The 18,326-nt window shown below is 35.1% G+C and overlaps 1 protein-coding gene across 2 annotated transcripts in view; it reads left to right on the top strand.

Moving 5' to 3' along the window:
- Positions 1 to 16,985, top strand: part of LOC124359002 (cyclin-G-associated kinase) — a 107,859-nt gene extending 90,874 nt beyond the window's left edge. The window contains exons 20-24 of one of the 2 annotated variants that reach the window (XM_046811329.1): positions 1,124 to 1,331; positions 2,628 to 2,768; positions 14,451 to 14,540; positions 16,443 to 16,585; positions 16,743 to 16,985. In XM_046811329.1, the coding sequence (XP_046667285.1) occupies positions 1,124 to 1,331; positions 2,628 to 2,768; positions 14,451 to 14,540; positions 16,443 to 16,585; positions 16,743 to 16,922 (762 nt within the window). In that variant the 3' untranslated portion in view covers positions 16,923 to 16,985. The remainder of the gene's footprint in view (positions 1 to 1,123; positions 1,332 to 2,627; positions 2,769 to 14,450; positions 14,541 to 16,442; positions 16,586 to 16,742) is intronic. The other variant, XM_046811330.1, reaches the window with a different exon arrangement.
- Positions 16,986 to 18,326: the final 1,341 nt, after the last annotated feature.

Here is an 18,326-nt window from a genome sequence, read left to right as displayed (position 1 = left end):
TGTAAATGACTAACATCAAAAATTTTCATCTAGGTGTAAATCTAAATATTTGATAAGCTTACATTGCATTATAATGTTACAGGAACAACTGTTTTCACTACACTCTACTGTAAGAAATGTTACAGCAAATGCAAAATAACCTTATTGAGAAAGAGAAAAAAATTAATACAGTTTTGGACACATTCAAAGAAAGCTTGTTACAGCTGAACCAAAGAGATATCCTATGTAAATCATCTTGCATTTTCTGACCACATCCAAAGGGTTGGAACTGTATGACAATGCCGTATCATCAGCAAAAGCTGTAATATGTCCATTAAAAATACTGTTGCAAAATTCATTAATGAATACCAAAAAGAAAATTGGGCGAAGTACAGATCCTTGTAGTACTCCGTAACTAATATTTAAGATTTCACTTTTACTAAGCTTCCATTTTGACTAATTGCTTCCTTAAAAGTGACACCCCTCTAATTCCTGCAGATTCTAGCTTATATACCAATAACACATGACAAAAGTATCAAACGCCTTGCTCATATCTAAAAACAAACAAGCTGTTTTATTTTCAGCCACACTATTCAAAACCTGATAAATATTTGACAAAAAGTGTTGAAGAGCAAATTCAATGCTTAAACCTTCCCTGAAGTCAAACTGACGTGACAAAAATATTATTATCTTCCTAGAATTGAATCAGCCTTGCTTTAACTAGTCGTTCTAATAATTTTGACAGAAAAGGAAGCAAAGATATCGGACGGTAGTTCTCTTCAGCATGTCTGTTACCTCTTTTGAAATTGGGATAACTGTAACGATCTTCTAGATATCAGAAAAACAACCCTCAGGGAGACTGATTGAATAACTCTATTAAATTGGACTAAGTTCATCACTCAAACACCAACCCATTCAAATCCTTGAATCTGCACACAGCCTCACCCCTCCCAGCTCTGGTCTCCTGTGTTGTCTTTTGCACTGCACAACACAGAGAGTCCTGATTGTCAAACTCTACAATGAAGTGTTAGATCAGAGCAATATTGGTGGTGAATGTTCTGGTGATTTTGTAGAAACTGCATGGTGGCAGGACATGGCCTAGCTGTAACATTAAGTTTCCAAAGAGTGTTCTGTATGTTTGTAGAATGACCTGCTCGACCCATCACTAAAGAACTCATCGATCCACCGTAACGTGAGCACTCCCAACCTGTTCGCTGATAACGTCGTCTTGACGCCCAACCCGAGTCCCTCACCGAACCTGCTCGGTGGCGGGGCGTGGCCTAGCAGTAACATCAATATGCCTCGCAATGTCAGCACACCTAACCTCAACAGGGATCCGTTTGCTGACCTTGGTGAGTTGGATTACATCAGTAATTTAGTTTTAAATAACATTCCCAGTGTATTCAGAATAAAGTTACATTTCAATGTCCATCTGTTTAAAACATTACGATTTTGGGCATATAACGTGAAATCAATACAGTACTGAAATTCATGTCAGACATTTTACATTGTTCGTAAAACACTTTAATGATAAATCCTTTTCTGATGGAAATTTCTGTACATTTTATACTATAAACTTGATTCAAATCTATTGAGAGTTTACATTGCAGATGTGGACTCCTAAGGCCACAAACATGATTTGAACCTGCACTATCTCTTACTCAGATCCTCAGTCCGACGCCTTAGACCGCCTGACCATCGACACTCTTAACCCTTCGTACGCGTTAAGCGGTATATATCGCCGATCGTAATTTGCCCGTAGCGCGTTAAGCGGTATAATTCGCGGTATTTCTTAACAACGTATTATAAACATTTAAGTTCCACGAAATGCCGCCAGAACGTGCATGAGTGCTTCTTTTGTCTTCCATTGTGATATTGGTGGAGCGTGACACATCAAAACAGCTGTCGTCAGTCACAACATCTGATTTGTGTTGGCCGTGACCGCCTGCGCGCGCACTCGGCCTGCCGTCTCTACGCTCGGAGCGGGTAAACTCGCTCTTGAAAACAACAGCTGAACGTGCATTGTTTGTTTAGTAACCTAACAGTGGAAAGACTCACTTTATGAAAAAAAGGAAAAAAGGAACAGCAAGGTGCGTCGTTTGTTTGAAGAGAGGACTGAGGAAAGAAACCATTTATCTTTGCAAGATATGCAATGCCAAGCCTGCTGTCCATCCAGATGACTGTTTTGAAGTCTACCACAGTCAAGCTCAATTCTAACTGTGCAATTTTCTAACTGTTTCGTGCCTTCTAATTTAATTTTTAACAGTGTACCAAATCCAAATTATTTTGTTTTAAACTAATATGTATCAAGTCTTAAAAAGTTAAATAAAAAAATTTTTTTTTACTTGAAAACTTTTGTTATATATTTATGTAAATAATAAAAATAATTTTTTAATATAACATGTGTTTTTATATAGTATTTAACCAATATGTTCAATAAAAAAAATAAACTTTAGAAAAAATAAAAAAATGTAATTATGCGTAACGGTAGATTTTTCTACTGATTATTTAGCGTACCAAGGGTTAATATTGATATCTAGGGGAAAAATCAAACTATTCAAGAATGGTAATGTGCCTATCCTTAGTTATTCCAATTTTGGAGAGTTATCATTTTCAAACACAATTAATTATAAAACTGTGTTTAACAGCTGGCAACCTCAGCTCTAGTCTAGGCGGCGGTGTCGGCAGTGGAGGCGGTACGACTCCAGGACTATCTCCCCAGCACAAGCCACCTGGCAGCTGGAATCCCACCCCCTACCCACCGAGTACTCCAGTTTTTACACCTGCTGGTTTGTATAACAGACAATCTCTAATTGAGGAAAACTAATGACTTAAGCCTTAGTTATTCTGTTTTATTTATTTTCTTTTCCATTTTAACCCTTCGCACGCCACTAATAATTCATTAATTTTCCTATAGCGCCATGACAAGTAAACAAATGTTATTTCTTTAAGTTCAAAGCTAATTTTTACTATAGCTAAATTATATAAGGTAAAAGCATAAAAAAATATAAAACTGGGCATTTTACTTATAATTAGCACATTTATAGACAAAAAAAAGATAGGTAACAAAGAACTATTTTACAAATCTGTTTATTTTAAATAAATTTTAATTTCATTGTAAAATTTTACTAAACTGAAAAGTTTAATTACATTTTACTATAAAACAATATAAACAATGTATAAATTTTTCAAACTAATCACAATACAACCACACAATGAAGAACAATAATGAGATACGTAGTAGTCGCGCCACACTCGTGACAAGCGAGAAAGTATCAATACACACCACAGATATGTTTGGTTATGGCGCTGTAGGAGACGCAGAACTGACAAGCAGGCAGTCGGAGTTAGTCAAAGGGCACTCACCTCCCCCTGCCGTAGAGTGAAGGCACAAAGTGTGCACCGGGCATTTCAAAGGCCTTTTGTGAACTAAAAATTTCTCCAAAAGACTTAATCTATAATATCGGATATAACTGTATTTGGCGCTTTGGTCAAAACCTACCATTCTAATATATCCGTCTAGGGGTGAGCAGAGTTAATTGGTTAACAAAATAAGCACTAAACTGGTATTACATGAATATGTAAAAGTATATGCATATTTACCGTACTAAAAACTAAACAATGACACATATTAGTCAGCTGTAATATACTTCTTATATACAATAATAAATCGCTTCCTACGGAACCAGTAGTCACTATCCTAAACACATTTATCTCTGACCATACAGGGCAAATAGCCACATTACAGAACTTCAAAACTAAAACACCTGACCAAATAACATTCAACAGACATTTCAGCGACAAGAACCTCTCACTTCTTAATAATCTACTGAAACAAGAAACATGGTGTGACGTGCTAACCCCCAGATCAGCGGAGGAATCCTATAACAAGTTTCTGAATACTTCGACATACCATATGGATATAGCATGCCCATACATCCGTACTAGCAAAAAGTCTAAAAAACGACAACCTATTAAGAATGACCTATTATGATATAAATGTAAAGCTGCTTGGAGTATAATAAAAAAGGAAATTCATTGTAAGAAAGAAAGCGTTGAAGAATTAATAAAGCCTGATGACTTTAATGATTATTTTATAATTATAGTTAGTACTACACATTTGAAGCAAAATAATTTTGACACTGCTATTGAGCTTTTGAGTAATTATTTATCTAGATTTAATAATACTAGTAAAACATTCCAATTAAATGTAATAACTGAATTTGAAATTATAAAATATGTATCTAAGTTGAGTGGATCAAAAAGCGAAGATTATTTTGGGTTTTCTAATAAAATCATCAAGGATATTATACCCTACATAGTAAAACCATTGACATTTCTATTCAACTGGATGTTTATCTGAGGGGATTTTTCCTAAAGCACTGAAATGTTCCAAAGTAGTACCAGTATATAAGAAGGGCAGCAAGGCAGATCCTGCTAGTTACCGTCCCATTTCTTTGGTTCCCATACTGAGTAAGATTTTTGAGTGTTGTTTAAAAGACCAATTGTATGATTTCTTTTCTCAAAACAATTTGCTCTGTAAAGAACAATATGGATTTATAAAAAAATCAAACACTGTGAAAGCAATAGGAAAAATTGTGGAAAACATTTTAAATAATTTTGAGAAAAAGATTATATCATCTGCAACATTGATAGATTTAAGTAAAGCGTTTGACTGTATTAATCATGAGTTGTTGTTAAAAAAGTTGTTTAGTTATGGCATAAAACATAAAGCATTACAATTATTGTCATCTTATTTATCTGACAGGAAACAGATGGTTGTCCAAGGGGAGAACAAGTCCAATTCAGAACAGTGAAATTGGGAGTTCCGCAAGGCTCTGTTTTGGGACCTTTTCTGTTTATTGTTGCAATCAATGATTTTTCATCTAGCCTACCTTGTAATTCTGTTTTGTACGCGGATGATACTACTCTTTTAAACTGTAATAAAGACTCACAAACCTTAAAATCTGATCAAGAACGTTCATTTAAATTAGCTCTAGAATGGTTTAAAGCAAATGGGTTGGCAGTGAATCATAATAAAACTGAATATTTAACATTATCTCTACACAATAATACTAAATACAGTAATGATTCTGTTAAGTTATTGGGTGTTATCCTAGATAGTAAATTAAGCTGGCAACATCATGTTAATTATTTATGTACTAAACTATCTAGAGTTATATACCTATTATGTAAACTAAGGAATACTGTTACTCAGGAGATGTTGATAACTGCTTATTATGCATTTTTCCACTCACACTTGAGGTATGGTGTGACTCTTTGGGGAAACAGTTCCAGTGCCAAAAAAATATTTTTATGGCAAAAAAAAGCTATTAGGATTTTAAAAAATGTTTCTAAACAAAAATCTTGTTCACCTTTTTTCAAAGAACTTCAAATTATGACCTTGCCAAGTTTATACATCTACTGCTCATTACTTGATGTAAAAGAAAATTTGAATAGTTTCATAAATAGACAAGATGTTCATACACACTGCACAAGAAAAAAATATTTACTCGATCTACCCCCAGTCAGACTCGAAAAGACCAAAAACAGCCAGATATTTTTCAGTATAAAATTATTTAATAAATTACCAGAGAAAGCATGGAATGTTACACTTAATAATTTTAAAGTTACCATTGCAAAGTGGCTGAAAAATAAAGCTTTTTACACTGTTGAAGATTACCTAGCCTGTGATATTAGCTCATTAAGTTTTTAATCCATTGTTAATTTAAGATTAGGATTGTTAGCACATATTGTATAGATTTTTAAATTATTTAATTGTAATTTTATTGTTTTTATTCACATTTATATTATTGTTATTTAGTTCTAGCTGGCAATACTGTATTTTGTCCTATAACTGTGCCTAGATTAAAGATTAGATTAAAGTAGGCTATATAATATGTTGACTTTGTCTATTGCATAATATGTATTGTGCTTAATGACAATAAAATATCTTGAATCTTGAATCTTGACCAAGAAACGATAGAAAAGCGCAACCAATATCTAGCGGCTCAAGAGGAATATCTACTGACTGGGACAGAAGAAAACAAAGCTAGAGCAACAGAGAAGAAGAAAATCTATGACCTTCACCTCAAGGCCCAAAGAAAACTTATGACATCTGAGTTCATAAATAAGTCTGAAAATAAAAGTAAAGCAATATGGAGTGTTATTAATAAAGAACGATGTAAAAACAACAACACCAATGAAACAATACATCTTAAATCTAATGACACACTAATATCGGCTCCCCTGGATGTAGCAACACACCTAAATGAATACTTTGTAAACATTGCCAACGAAACACTAGCACAAGCTGTCTACGATGGGAATCCTGTTACTCCAGATTACAGACTTCAAGTAAATGACTCTCTTATTCATTCTTTGGCCAACATCTCAAAATGAAGTTAAGACGACTATAAGAACATTGAAAACGAAAAACTCAGCTGGCTTTGATAACATTTCCACAAGATTATTAAAAACTTGCAGTGAGCCCCTATTAAACCCCCTAACTACTATAATCAATAACTCATTTGCAGAAGGAATTTTTCCATCAAAACTAAAACTGGCAAAAGTCTATCCGAAACTAAAAAAAGGAGACCCAACCCAGGTCGCTAACTACCGCCCAATCTCTCTACTTCCTTCAATTTCAAAAATCATAGAGAAAATTGTACTGTCTAGACTGTTAGATTTTTTTTAAAAACATAATCTGTTCCCTGATAATCAACACAGCTTTATAGAAGGTAAATCAACATCAACTGCTCTGGTTAGAATCGTTGAGTATCTAATAAGAGCACTAGATAAGGGCGACACAACAACTGCTATCTTTCTAGACTTCACTAAAGCATTTGATTGCCTTAGTCATGACAAACTCCTCAAAAAACTAGAAAGCCGAGGGATCACAGGATAAACTGCAGATTGGTTTCGGAGCTACTTATCAGGGAGAACTCAGTCAGTAGAAATAAAAAATACAGACCAAGGAAAGAAAAAAACAACAACCTCCAGACCTTTGCCTGTTGACAGAGGTGTTCCGCAGGGATCAGTCCTGGGCCCTATCCTTTACATTATCTTTGTGAGTGACTTTCCTGATTACTTAAAAAGGTATGAATGAATGAATGAATGAATAATATTTATTTCCCAAATACAAATTAATAACATGTACAATGTATCTATATTACTATAAATCCTACATCCATTATTAACATAATAGATAATCATCTAAATATGGTAAAAAACTGCTGCAAAATATTCAATAATACTATTCCATCAGGGAAAAATAGGGTCTACATGGGCAAGTAGCCTGTGCGTAGACCCGAGCCATTATGGCAACGATATAGGAATGGATTTTTAGAAAAAAAAATTAGTTATATGTGATAGAATATTTTGTAATTAAGAAAAAATTAAATAGTAAAACAATAAAAGAAATACAATACATTAATGTTTATAGTTTTGGAGCAATCAGCTAACGATGACAACAAACCCACCTCTTTAAGCTAAAAATAAAGAATAAAAAAATAAATAAAAATATATCAAACCATAACAATCTAATATCTGTCGGATACAACTATTTCCTTCCAGAGGCAGCCGGACGCAACAATACATGACGCAATGACTGAGGGGTAGGTGAGGGGGGTCAAGGTCAGGTCCGCCTGTTGTACCCGGTCACAATGAGGGCCTCGACTTCCTCGTCACTGAGACTGATAAGCAGCTCCGACACTTTCCTTTTAAAAGTCGATAATGCAGTTGTTTGAAAAAATTCTACGCCTTCATATTTTAAGCACAAATTTCGGTAGAGTAGTTGAGAAATGTAATAACAATTAGTAGTTGAAAAAGATTTAATAAGATTGGAGGTAGTAATTCCTATGTTTCTAGAGTATCTAGTGCTGTAATTATGAGTAATTGGAATAAATATTTCGGTAAAATTATTGAACGTGTGTATTAATACAGTTTTAATGAAAATTTGTCTGACCGTAAAAACTCTAGTCTCTTGGAATAGGGTACTGGTCGGGCAACGCTTACTCTTCCTAAAAGCAGCTTTTAATATTGATTTTTGAATTATACTAAGGTTATGAATTAAAGTTTTATTTGCTCCACCCCACGCAATAATACCAAAAGACAGAATCGACTGTACAAATGCAAAATAAGCTACTCTAATTTCGTTTACGTTCAGAATATTTGTTAACTCTTTAAAAGCAAAAATATATTTCCTTAATCTGTTTTTCAAATACTCAACATGTTCCGTCCATTTCATACGATTATCAAATATGATTCCCAGATATTTGTAGCTGCTAACACGCTGTATATTTCCACAGTTACAATTAGTGTTTGTGTAATTTCCACAAGAGTGAATGGTCAAGTCAGAGAGTACATAATCTGATTGTGTAGACACCGAAATTGGCATAAATTTAGTTTTTGAAATGTTTAGTGTTAAAATATTTTGATCGAGCCATGTTTTCACTATTGCCAAATCACTTAGAGCATTTAAGCGTACTTCATTCCAGGTCTTTCCCCGCGTTAAAATAAGAGTGTCATCGGCAAAAAGAACTAATTTACTTGTTATATTCAACTTAGATATATTATTGATATATAATAGAAATAAAATGGGCCCAAGTGTGCTTCCTTGGATCACTCCGTAATTAATGGGCATTTGATCGCTGTTGACACCACAGATCGTTGTTATCTGTCGCCTATCTGTGAGGTAGGACTGGAACCACGAAAGAGCGCCGCCCCGAACACCCACAGCCTTGAGCTTATCTAAGAGCTTATTCCTGTTTACAGAATCAAATGCCTTTTTTAGATCTAAAAAAATTAACATTAGACGCTCTTGACTTGCTATTGCTTGATTTATTTCTCTGCAGACATCGAATAGAGCATTTGAAATGTTTTTGTCTGACCGGAATCCATACTGATTCTTCGACTTAATATCATGAGTAAAGAGATATTCGACCAGCTGTTCTTTTATTATTTTTTCCAATATTTTAGACAAAACACTTAGCAGAGATATCGGTCGGAAATTACTTTTATCGGTATATTCGTCAGCTTTATGAATCGGTATAACTTTAGCTATTTTAAAAATATTTGGGAAAGTACCAGAACTAATGCTCAAATTGATTAAGTGTAGTAAAGGTTTGCAAAGAATATTTAAATTAAATTTAAGAACTTCAGCTGAAATGCCATCGCAACCGGGGGCAGACCCTCCCCGCAGACCGGATACATGACGTAAAATGTGTTCCTCTGTGACAGTATGCAGTGTGAAACAACTGTTCTGTCGGTAGTCCTCGTCAGTCACAACTGGGTCGCCGCTAGGGTTAATGTTGTTTGCTAATATTTCGCCTACATTCACAAAGAAGTTATTAAATTCGTCTGCTACATTTTTAAACAAATCGTTGTTTACATTAATATGTGGACAATATTTTTGGATTTTAAAAACGTCTTTTTGTACATCCCTCCCTGCCAATTCTTTAATAATTCCCCAGAGAATTTTTGGATTTTTTCCGGATTGATCAATCTTTGATCTATAATAATTCCTTTTTGTTTGCTTGATCAAGTTACTGACATTTGCGCGTTGTGCTCGAAAGACTTCTCTGACAATTGGGTTAAATGGTTGTTTTTTTACCACTTTACTTAATTTATCCCGCTCACGTATTGCTCGGATTAGCTCATATGTGATCCATGGTTTCAATTTTTTTCTTCTCGTCTGTTCGTTTTTTACTACTTTTTTAGAACTTTCTATTGAGTTTTTGATATTTTCGCATAAGATATTAGCACAACTATCGACTTCCAGACAGTTCAGCACTGCCTCCCAGTCGGACTTGGCGAGGTTGTCAGTGAGTAGGGCATGGTCTACGTAAGTGCGAGGGGGGAGTTGAGTGTCAGTGTCCGTAGCAGTTTTTGTTATCGTAAGGGCAGTACTGTAATGGTCCGTGAAAGCCGTCTGGAAAATGGCGGCTTTCACCTTGGTCATGTCACTGTATCATACGAAAATATGGTCGATGCTGGACTGACTCTTTTCAGTTACTCTGGTAGGTTTATCAATACATTGTACAAGTCCCGCTTCAACACAGCAGTTTTTATATTCGTCAATGTGTACGTCATTTTTTAGTAAGTCCAAGTTTATGTCTCCCAGTAATATGCACATTTTGTTTCTACCCATAAATTTATAATAATTGTGTAATCCTTCCAAGAACATATCCATGTCACTGTCAAAAGTCCTGTATAAAGCTAGTACATTAAAATGTTTGTTAAAAAATATAAAATCTAACGCAATACCGTAAACGTCCCCTAAAGCCACTTGTTTTACAGTTGAAGATAAGTGTTTCCCTACATACACGACCACTCCATCGTTCTTGTTCCGTTGTCTGTCAGTTCTGTGACAGTCAAACCCCTCCAGTCGAGCCTCCACCCCTCTCCCACCCACCAGCCAACACTCTGTCAAAACTATCGCATCCAACCGACATCTCAACGATTCTATAAATATAGCTAATTCATCAAAGTTTTTTGCATATGATCTTATATTGGAGTGGAAAATATTTAGGCTGCAATCCTCCAGATTAGTCGTAAAAAAATCACCATACTGATTTATATTCTTCAAAACTGAACAAGTGATGGTAAAAAGGTTAGTGCCGTCATCATCAAATACGTTTTTGGTTGTCATAAGTTCCGCACAGCCCACCTGCCCAGCCTACTAATACTAGCATATTTACAATTTTGCCTTAATTTAAAAGTTGTAACATGAAATGTGTAATACTACTTGTAATATAACAGCATGATTTTTTAATTTACTCGGTCTTTTAGACACTTATCCTCTTATTTTAAATTTTAGTGAATTTATACTAAAGTGTAATGCGTCACACAATGATTACAAATAATGGGAAATAAAAATGTAAAAAATAAATAACATTTATGAGTATTGGTTGTTATTGATATTAGATGTTATACATAATTTTTACTATGACGGTTAATGTTTATTATGACGGTAGATATTTTTACTAATTACACCATTTTGTATATTATTTGATACTTCCTAAAATAAAGATATTTCATTTACAACATTTAATAAATAATAAGAAATTATAATAATTAAACAAAACATTCCCTGTGAGTTTAAAAAACCAATGACGAAAAACGAATCATTTCCTAAATTTAAACAATAAAATTTACTTAAATAATAGTTATATATAACAACTAAATATTATATTTCTCACAACATATCTTACAAAAAGAACACAAATATTTTTAAGTAATTAAAACAAAACTTACTTGTGGATTTAAAAAACATACAAACAAAGAATAACAACAAGACAGAGGACAGTCAACTTACTTAAGTAATGGTTTTAGTGAACAAAAATCTTTCTTTTAAATCCTAACTGCTGACACTGCATGTATTATAGACAGACAGAGATGTACATTGTGAAATAATTGCAGATAGATAATACTCCCGATTATGAATCCTGAGGGATTCACAATCAAGGATAATACAAATAAAAAACAACCTTGAAATCTTTCTTACGCTTTGAACATCACTTGCCTTGCACTATGAATTAGTTTGATTTTTAATAGTTAATTAATTAAATTTATAATAATACTGTTTATGAGGATAAAAAAGCTATGTACTCAATTAAACCAAAAGAAAATTTAAGATTAATAATAATAAATATATAACTCTAATCTGTTATTCTTAAAAAAACAATCAAACTACCACAGTATCAATACTTGCGGTCACTTGTATTTGTCCATCTCCTCCATCTCCAGCACTCTGATGGCAGCATCCTCCTCCCTGGGCTTGATCAGGACCTTACCGTTGACAAAACCAGCGTAGTGAAGCTTTCCCTCTCGCCGCAGTCTTCTGGCCCTTCCAAGCAGCGCCTTGTTACTGGGGGTAAGGTGTTCATTAATAAATACACTGGTCGCGGGGAACGAAGCTGCGATATCCGAAGCCACAAGGTTTCTCTTGACTCGTGCGGCAGCCAGCCACATCTCCCTGACCATCCTCGACGTAAACTGCACGATGAGAGGCAGGTGTGTGTGCTTACGAGAGTACAGGCGAAGGCGGTGAGCAATCGACACATCTCCTCTGTTGTAGTCGATCCCGACGACACTTGCCACTTTCCCGAGGATCTCGGAGACATCCTCCCCCTGCGTCTGTGGAATGCCGATAATCTCCAAGTTAGATGACCGCGAGTGTTGCTCCACATCCTGCAACTGAAGCCTCAAGACCCGCGACTCGTCTGTCAACAGTCCATTTTTCTGTTCGAGAGTAACACAGCGCTGCTCTAACTCATTCTGCCGTCTGTCTAAATTTTCCACATTGGTTTTCAGCGACCGAATATCTTCTGATAAAAGATGGATTGAAGATCTGACTTCATCAATTTTAATTTCCATGGAGGATTTTAGGGATTTTATTGCTTCTAGGATTGTCTTCTTATCTTCGTCTTCTGTACTTCGGACTGATGTTGTCGAGGTTGATTCGTCCACACAAACATCACATTTCCACGTTTTATTTTTCGACTTTGTGAATTGAGCAGAACCAACACGTGTACAAGTAGGATGAAACTCCAATTTACAGTCTGTACACTTTGCCACAATGTCTGTTGACGCAAAATCCAAAACACACTTGGCACATTTACCCGGCATTTTGTGCAAATACCACGATTTAAAAATGACACTGAGTACAATTTATTAAAAATATACGAATAAATACTCGGCACAATCAGGCATTGTATTGCTTCATGCTCATGTATGCAGATGACACGACACTCCTGCTACAAAATAAACAACCTTCGACCTTGGAAATAGACACATACATTGCCATAAATATGGCAATAGAATACTGTCAAGCAAACGACCTGGTATTGAATCAAACAAAGACTCAGCAACTAATAATGGGAAGGAAGAAAGAAGAAGTGCTGGAATTGCCGGACGCTGAAAGAATGGACAACGTAAAGTACCTAGGAATATTAATTGACGAATCTCTTTCTTGGAGTGACCATATCAACCAACTATGTGGGAAACTTAGCACAGTTTTATATGTTCTAAGGCGCTTAAAACAACTTGCTAGCCCAGAAATAGTAAAATGTGCATACTATGCTCTTTTCGAGAGTCACCTGAGGTACGCAATAACTGTCTGGGACAACTCCTCTAAATTTAACACCCAAAGAGTACTAGTGCTTCAGAAAAAAGCAATCCGTATACTAATGGGAACAGGACCTCTAGAATCGTGTAGAGGTGGTTTTAAACAGCTAAGAATACTAACCTCAGTAGCCCTGTACATCTTAGAAGTAGTTGCATATGCAAGTCAACAACGTCTGACAAGAGGAAATGACGTTCACACCCTCAACACAAGATCCGCACATGACTACATACTTCCCACCCATCGTCTGACTCTCTACGAAAAACAACCCACATATGCTGGTGCAAAATTTCTTAACATCCTGCCACAAGAGTTCAAGAACACCACGGAACAGCAACAACTCCGACGAAAACTGATCGACTGGCTTCTTGACCGGCCTTTTTATACAATAGAGGAATTCCTGAACTGGAGGACTAACTGCCTAACCACATCTCTCGAACCACCGTGATTTATCTCAACTTAAAAAAAAAAAATTGTATTTTGCTTAATGACACCATTCTTGTCTCAATGATAATGAATAAAGTATATTGTCTATTGTCTATCGCTAAATGTATTGTTTAGTGCTGATCTCAAGAACAACTTGAGCAATTTGGCTAATAAATTTTTTTTAAATATTCATGGAAGTCTGAGGAAGATTTATATGAAGAGAAAGGTTAGAAAAGATTCCCAGAATATATTAAAATTTGAAAAAATAATGGTCACGTTTGCATTTCACAATCCAAATTTAGCGGACACTAAACAGCTGTTGACACTTTCAGCTAAATATGCCAAAGAGGCTGAAACAATTGTATACATTTAAATTTTAGAAAATGTTAAGTATACAGTACTTGATTAATACTATAATACAGATTGCAAAGATAAACTTACTATCTAAATATGACTCCAGATTACGCTAATGATAAATTAAAAAAGTTCAAAAAATATCTTACCGCCCCATCTTATTGCATCAAAAGTGTTTTTAATAAGCAAGGTACAGACTTTGATTTTGAAAATTACTTGTGAAGCCGTGTTAAACAAATACTTTTAAAAAATTAAAAACACGTCAATATGATTGTGGAGTATATGGGGAACTATTTTAGCAAATGATAAAAAAAAAAGAAACAAAGTTATTACTTTATACATAACTGACTGGGGTTTGTATACTAATAAACTGTTAAACTTTTAGTTCACCACAAAAATTTCAAAACTGCATTAATGGTGAGTAAGGTGTGTCATTGCCTTCTCATAATTCTACCTCATTGATCATCTAATCATATCGTAGTTAGAAACATGCATTTTTGTTAATTGGCAATTTGTTTGATTTAATGAAGTAAAACTGTGTAAATACAAATTTGTGATGTTTCAGGAAGCCCTGTGCATCACTCCAAGTCCCCCTGCGAGCCGAATTACAGTCGATCACACTTTGATAACGCCTTCAAACCATCAGACCAGCCAGGTGAGAAAAGTTGTTGGGATTTACACATCGCAACTTACAAGATCAAAATGTGATTCATTACACTGGACATGTAGGAGTGCTTACTATGTTCAACAGGATTCAAACATCTCTCAAAATATGGCTCATTACACTGGACATGTAGGAATGCTTACAATATTCAACAGGGTTCAACCATCTCTCATAATATGGTTCATTACATTGGACATGGAGGATTGCTTACAATATTCAACTGGGTTCAACCATCTCTCATAATATGGTTCATTACACTGGACATGGAGGATTGCTTACAATATTCAACAGGGTTCAACCATCTCTCATAATATGGTTCATTACACTGGACATGGAGGATTGCTTACAATATTCAACTGGGTTCAACCATCTCTCATAATATGGTTCATTACACTGGACATGGAGGATTGCTTACAATATTCAACAGGGTTCAACCATCTCTCATAATATGGTTCATTACACTGGACATGGAGGATTGCTTACAATATTCAACAGGGTTCAATCATCTCTCATAATATGGTTCATTACACTGGACATGGAGGATTGCTTACAATATTCAACAGGGTTTAATCATCTCTCAAAATATGGTTCATTACACTAGACATGGAGGATTGCTTACAATATTCAACCGGGTTCAACCATCTCTCATAATATGGTTCATTACACTGGACATGGAGGATTGCTTACAATATTCAACCGGGTTCAACCATCTCTCATAATATGGTTCATTACACTGGACATGGAGGATTGCTTACAATATTCAACCGGGTTCAATCATCTCTCAAAATATGGTTCATTACACTAGACATGTAGGAATGCTTACAATATTCAACAGCATTAGACCATCTCTGGATGTGGTATGGGCCATTGCAGCATTGCCATTGTGATCGGAAGAAATGGCATTTTGGATGTCATCTCAGATCAAATCCTGATTTATTATTTTTTTAGAAAATCTTTCAGGATATGTGTATCTCCCTTGGAGAACGGAGATTTACACAAACATGGAGTTAATGTATGACTATAAAAGTTAGTACCGGTGTGTTAACTCTCAAAAGAGATCACTCCACAATAACAGGATTTTGGACATTTGCTATCGTTATTGGTTATAAAAGGTATAACAAAACGTTTCGAGGATTGAAATCTATCCTCTTCATCAAGTGGTGGAGGTATTAGTACATACAAAAATAAAGAACAGAAACAAGTAAAGAAGGGAAAGAAAAGGGTTCAAACATTCCCAAAAGTTGCTTGGAGTCCAGTCCAGGCGTTGTCACTACACAGGATGCAAGTCCCAAGCACAAATCACAAGTACGAGGATCACAATCACACATCACACTAGCACAGGCTACAGTGGGATACTAACAAGAATTTGCTTAATAGATAAAGATTGTATGTATTTATGTTACCATTTTTTTTATAATTATCCAAATTACTCATAGTTAATATTGTTTATTATTTATCATTTTTATGGGTTTATTTTGGACTTTATAAACACCCACTTATGTATTTAAAAATATATATTGTATTTATATTCTTGACACCATTCATGTACACCATGTGTAAACTTTAAATAAAGATGATTCTGATTCTTATACCTTTTATAAACTATAACGATGCCAAATGTCCGAAATACTGTTATTCTTTCAACCTTCCATCGTCAATAACAAACTTTAAACAAAAAACTCTACAATAGTTGTTAACTAGAAAAGGGTTGCGGTTTTCCTCTGCCTCTCAATTAGGCTCCACAGTTAGGCATAATTATTCACTCACTTCTCATTTTCTTACTCACTTCTGAAATGTGCTATAGGGCCTGCGGCTTAGTGCCAGGCAAGTCGCACCTCACTGATGGAGAATGACTCACTGAAATCTGTAATATAAACTCTCTTACCTTTCCAGGGAAGAAGGCAGGTGATGTGTTTGGAGACCTACTGGGTAGCCAGGGTTACGAGTTTTCCTCAAAGAAGGACAGCGGCCCTCGAACGATAAACCAGATGAGGAAAACAGAGCTTGCCAAAGAAATGGATCCTGATAAGCTTAAGGTATTCCTTTGTCGATAAATAAATGAGATACGTTTTTAAGGACTGTAAAAGGTTGTATAATGTTCAATTCATTTATTGACAGAAATTTGTTTATAAGTTATTTAGCATCAAAGCAAATTTCTTAAACACGTTGTGTATGATGATGTCTCCATTACAGGTAATGGAGTGGACTGAAGGAAAGACGCGTAACATACGCGCGCTGCTGTGCTCTATGGACCGTGTGCTCTGGGAGGACTGCAAATACACGGTGGAGATGCATCAGTTGGTGTCTGCCACTGATGTGAAGAAGGCTTACCGAAGGGCCTGCATCGCTGTTCATCCTGACAAAGTAAGATAATCCTCTTATACATTTATATTTTCCTGCATTTCTGTTCATCCTGACAAAGTAATATTATCCTATTGTATATTTATATTTTCTTCCATTGCTGTTCATCCTGACAAAGTAAGATAATCCTCTTATTTTATTTATTTTATTTTATTTACATGCTATAAAACAGGATTTACCCTAATAACATTATAGCAGTTCAAGAAAAATTACAAAACAGACATCAGTGGTTTGAGTTTATAGCTCAGTCCATAGCACAATTCTTCACGTTTGGCTTTACTTTACTTTTCTTACAGTAACTAGTGTAATATCATAAATATACTATAATAACAATGTAATAAATATAACATAATAACAGTGCAATAAATATAATATAATAACAATGTAATAAATATAATGTAATAACAATGCAATAAATATAATATAATAACAATGCAATAAATATAATATAATAGTAATAAATAAATAACTAAACACCAACCCACATAGAGAACAAAACAGCCCGGGGAGAAACCTATGGAGAACGTTGACCTACGGATCTCATGACAACAATGGCTTAATCTTTTTTTTGAAAACATTCAAGCTGTCATGGTGAATGTCAATGTCGGACCCACCCAAGAGTATTGTATTATAAGACCTCATCATCCTCAACAGAGGAAAGAATGCACGCGTCGCAGTGCGTGAATAGGGCAAATGAAACAAACATTTGTTCCTGCTGTTGAAGTTTGGCACTCGATAACTGAGGACTCCCAAACAGTTCGCGTCGTCCACCCGACCCCGGACCAGGCCCCAGAGATACACCTGCGCCAGGACCCGTCTCCTCCGACTCAGACTCTCCAGCCCAAACATTTCTAATAACTCAATGTATGGCACTAAATATGTATATATATTAAAGCATTTATAATATAAATATCTCAAAAATCTTTTTTGAACTTGTTCAATCAGTTCTTCGTGAATTAAATGCATTGGATTCCATACAATGACGGCGTTCTCAAGTCTTGACCTGACTAAAGATGTGTACAATGTGATAAAAGACCTGATGTTTTTAAAATTGACCCCCTGTCTTATTATAAACCCCAACATACGACTAGCTGAATTGACACAATTTTCTATGTGACTGGAAAATGATAAATCACTACTAATTACAACACCTAAATCTTTTATTGAATCAACTCTTGCAATTACTTCGCCATTTAAGTTATAATTTTTTATTATACAGTTTTTTGACCTGGTAAATGACTGCACATGACATTTAGAGACATTAAATCTCAATTTATTAAGAACGCTCCAGTTATTAACATTATCTAGGTCAGATTGTAATATTTCCGTATCATTTACTGAGGATATATGATAAAACAGTTTCAAATCGTCCGCAAATAACAGAGCACTTACAGATTTTACAAAGTCACACAGATC

The sequence above is a fragment of the Homalodisca vitripennis genome, chromosome 4 (genome assembly GCF_021130785.1).
Source record: "Homalodisca vitripennis isolate AUS2020 chromosome 4, UT_GWSS_2.1, whole genome shotgun sequence".
Taxonomy (NCBI): domain Eukaryota; kingdom Metazoa; phylum Arthropoda; class Insecta; order Hemiptera; family Cicadellidae; genus Homalodisca; species Homalodisca vitripennis.
This window is presented reverse-complemented; position numbering and strand designations above follow the sequence as displayed.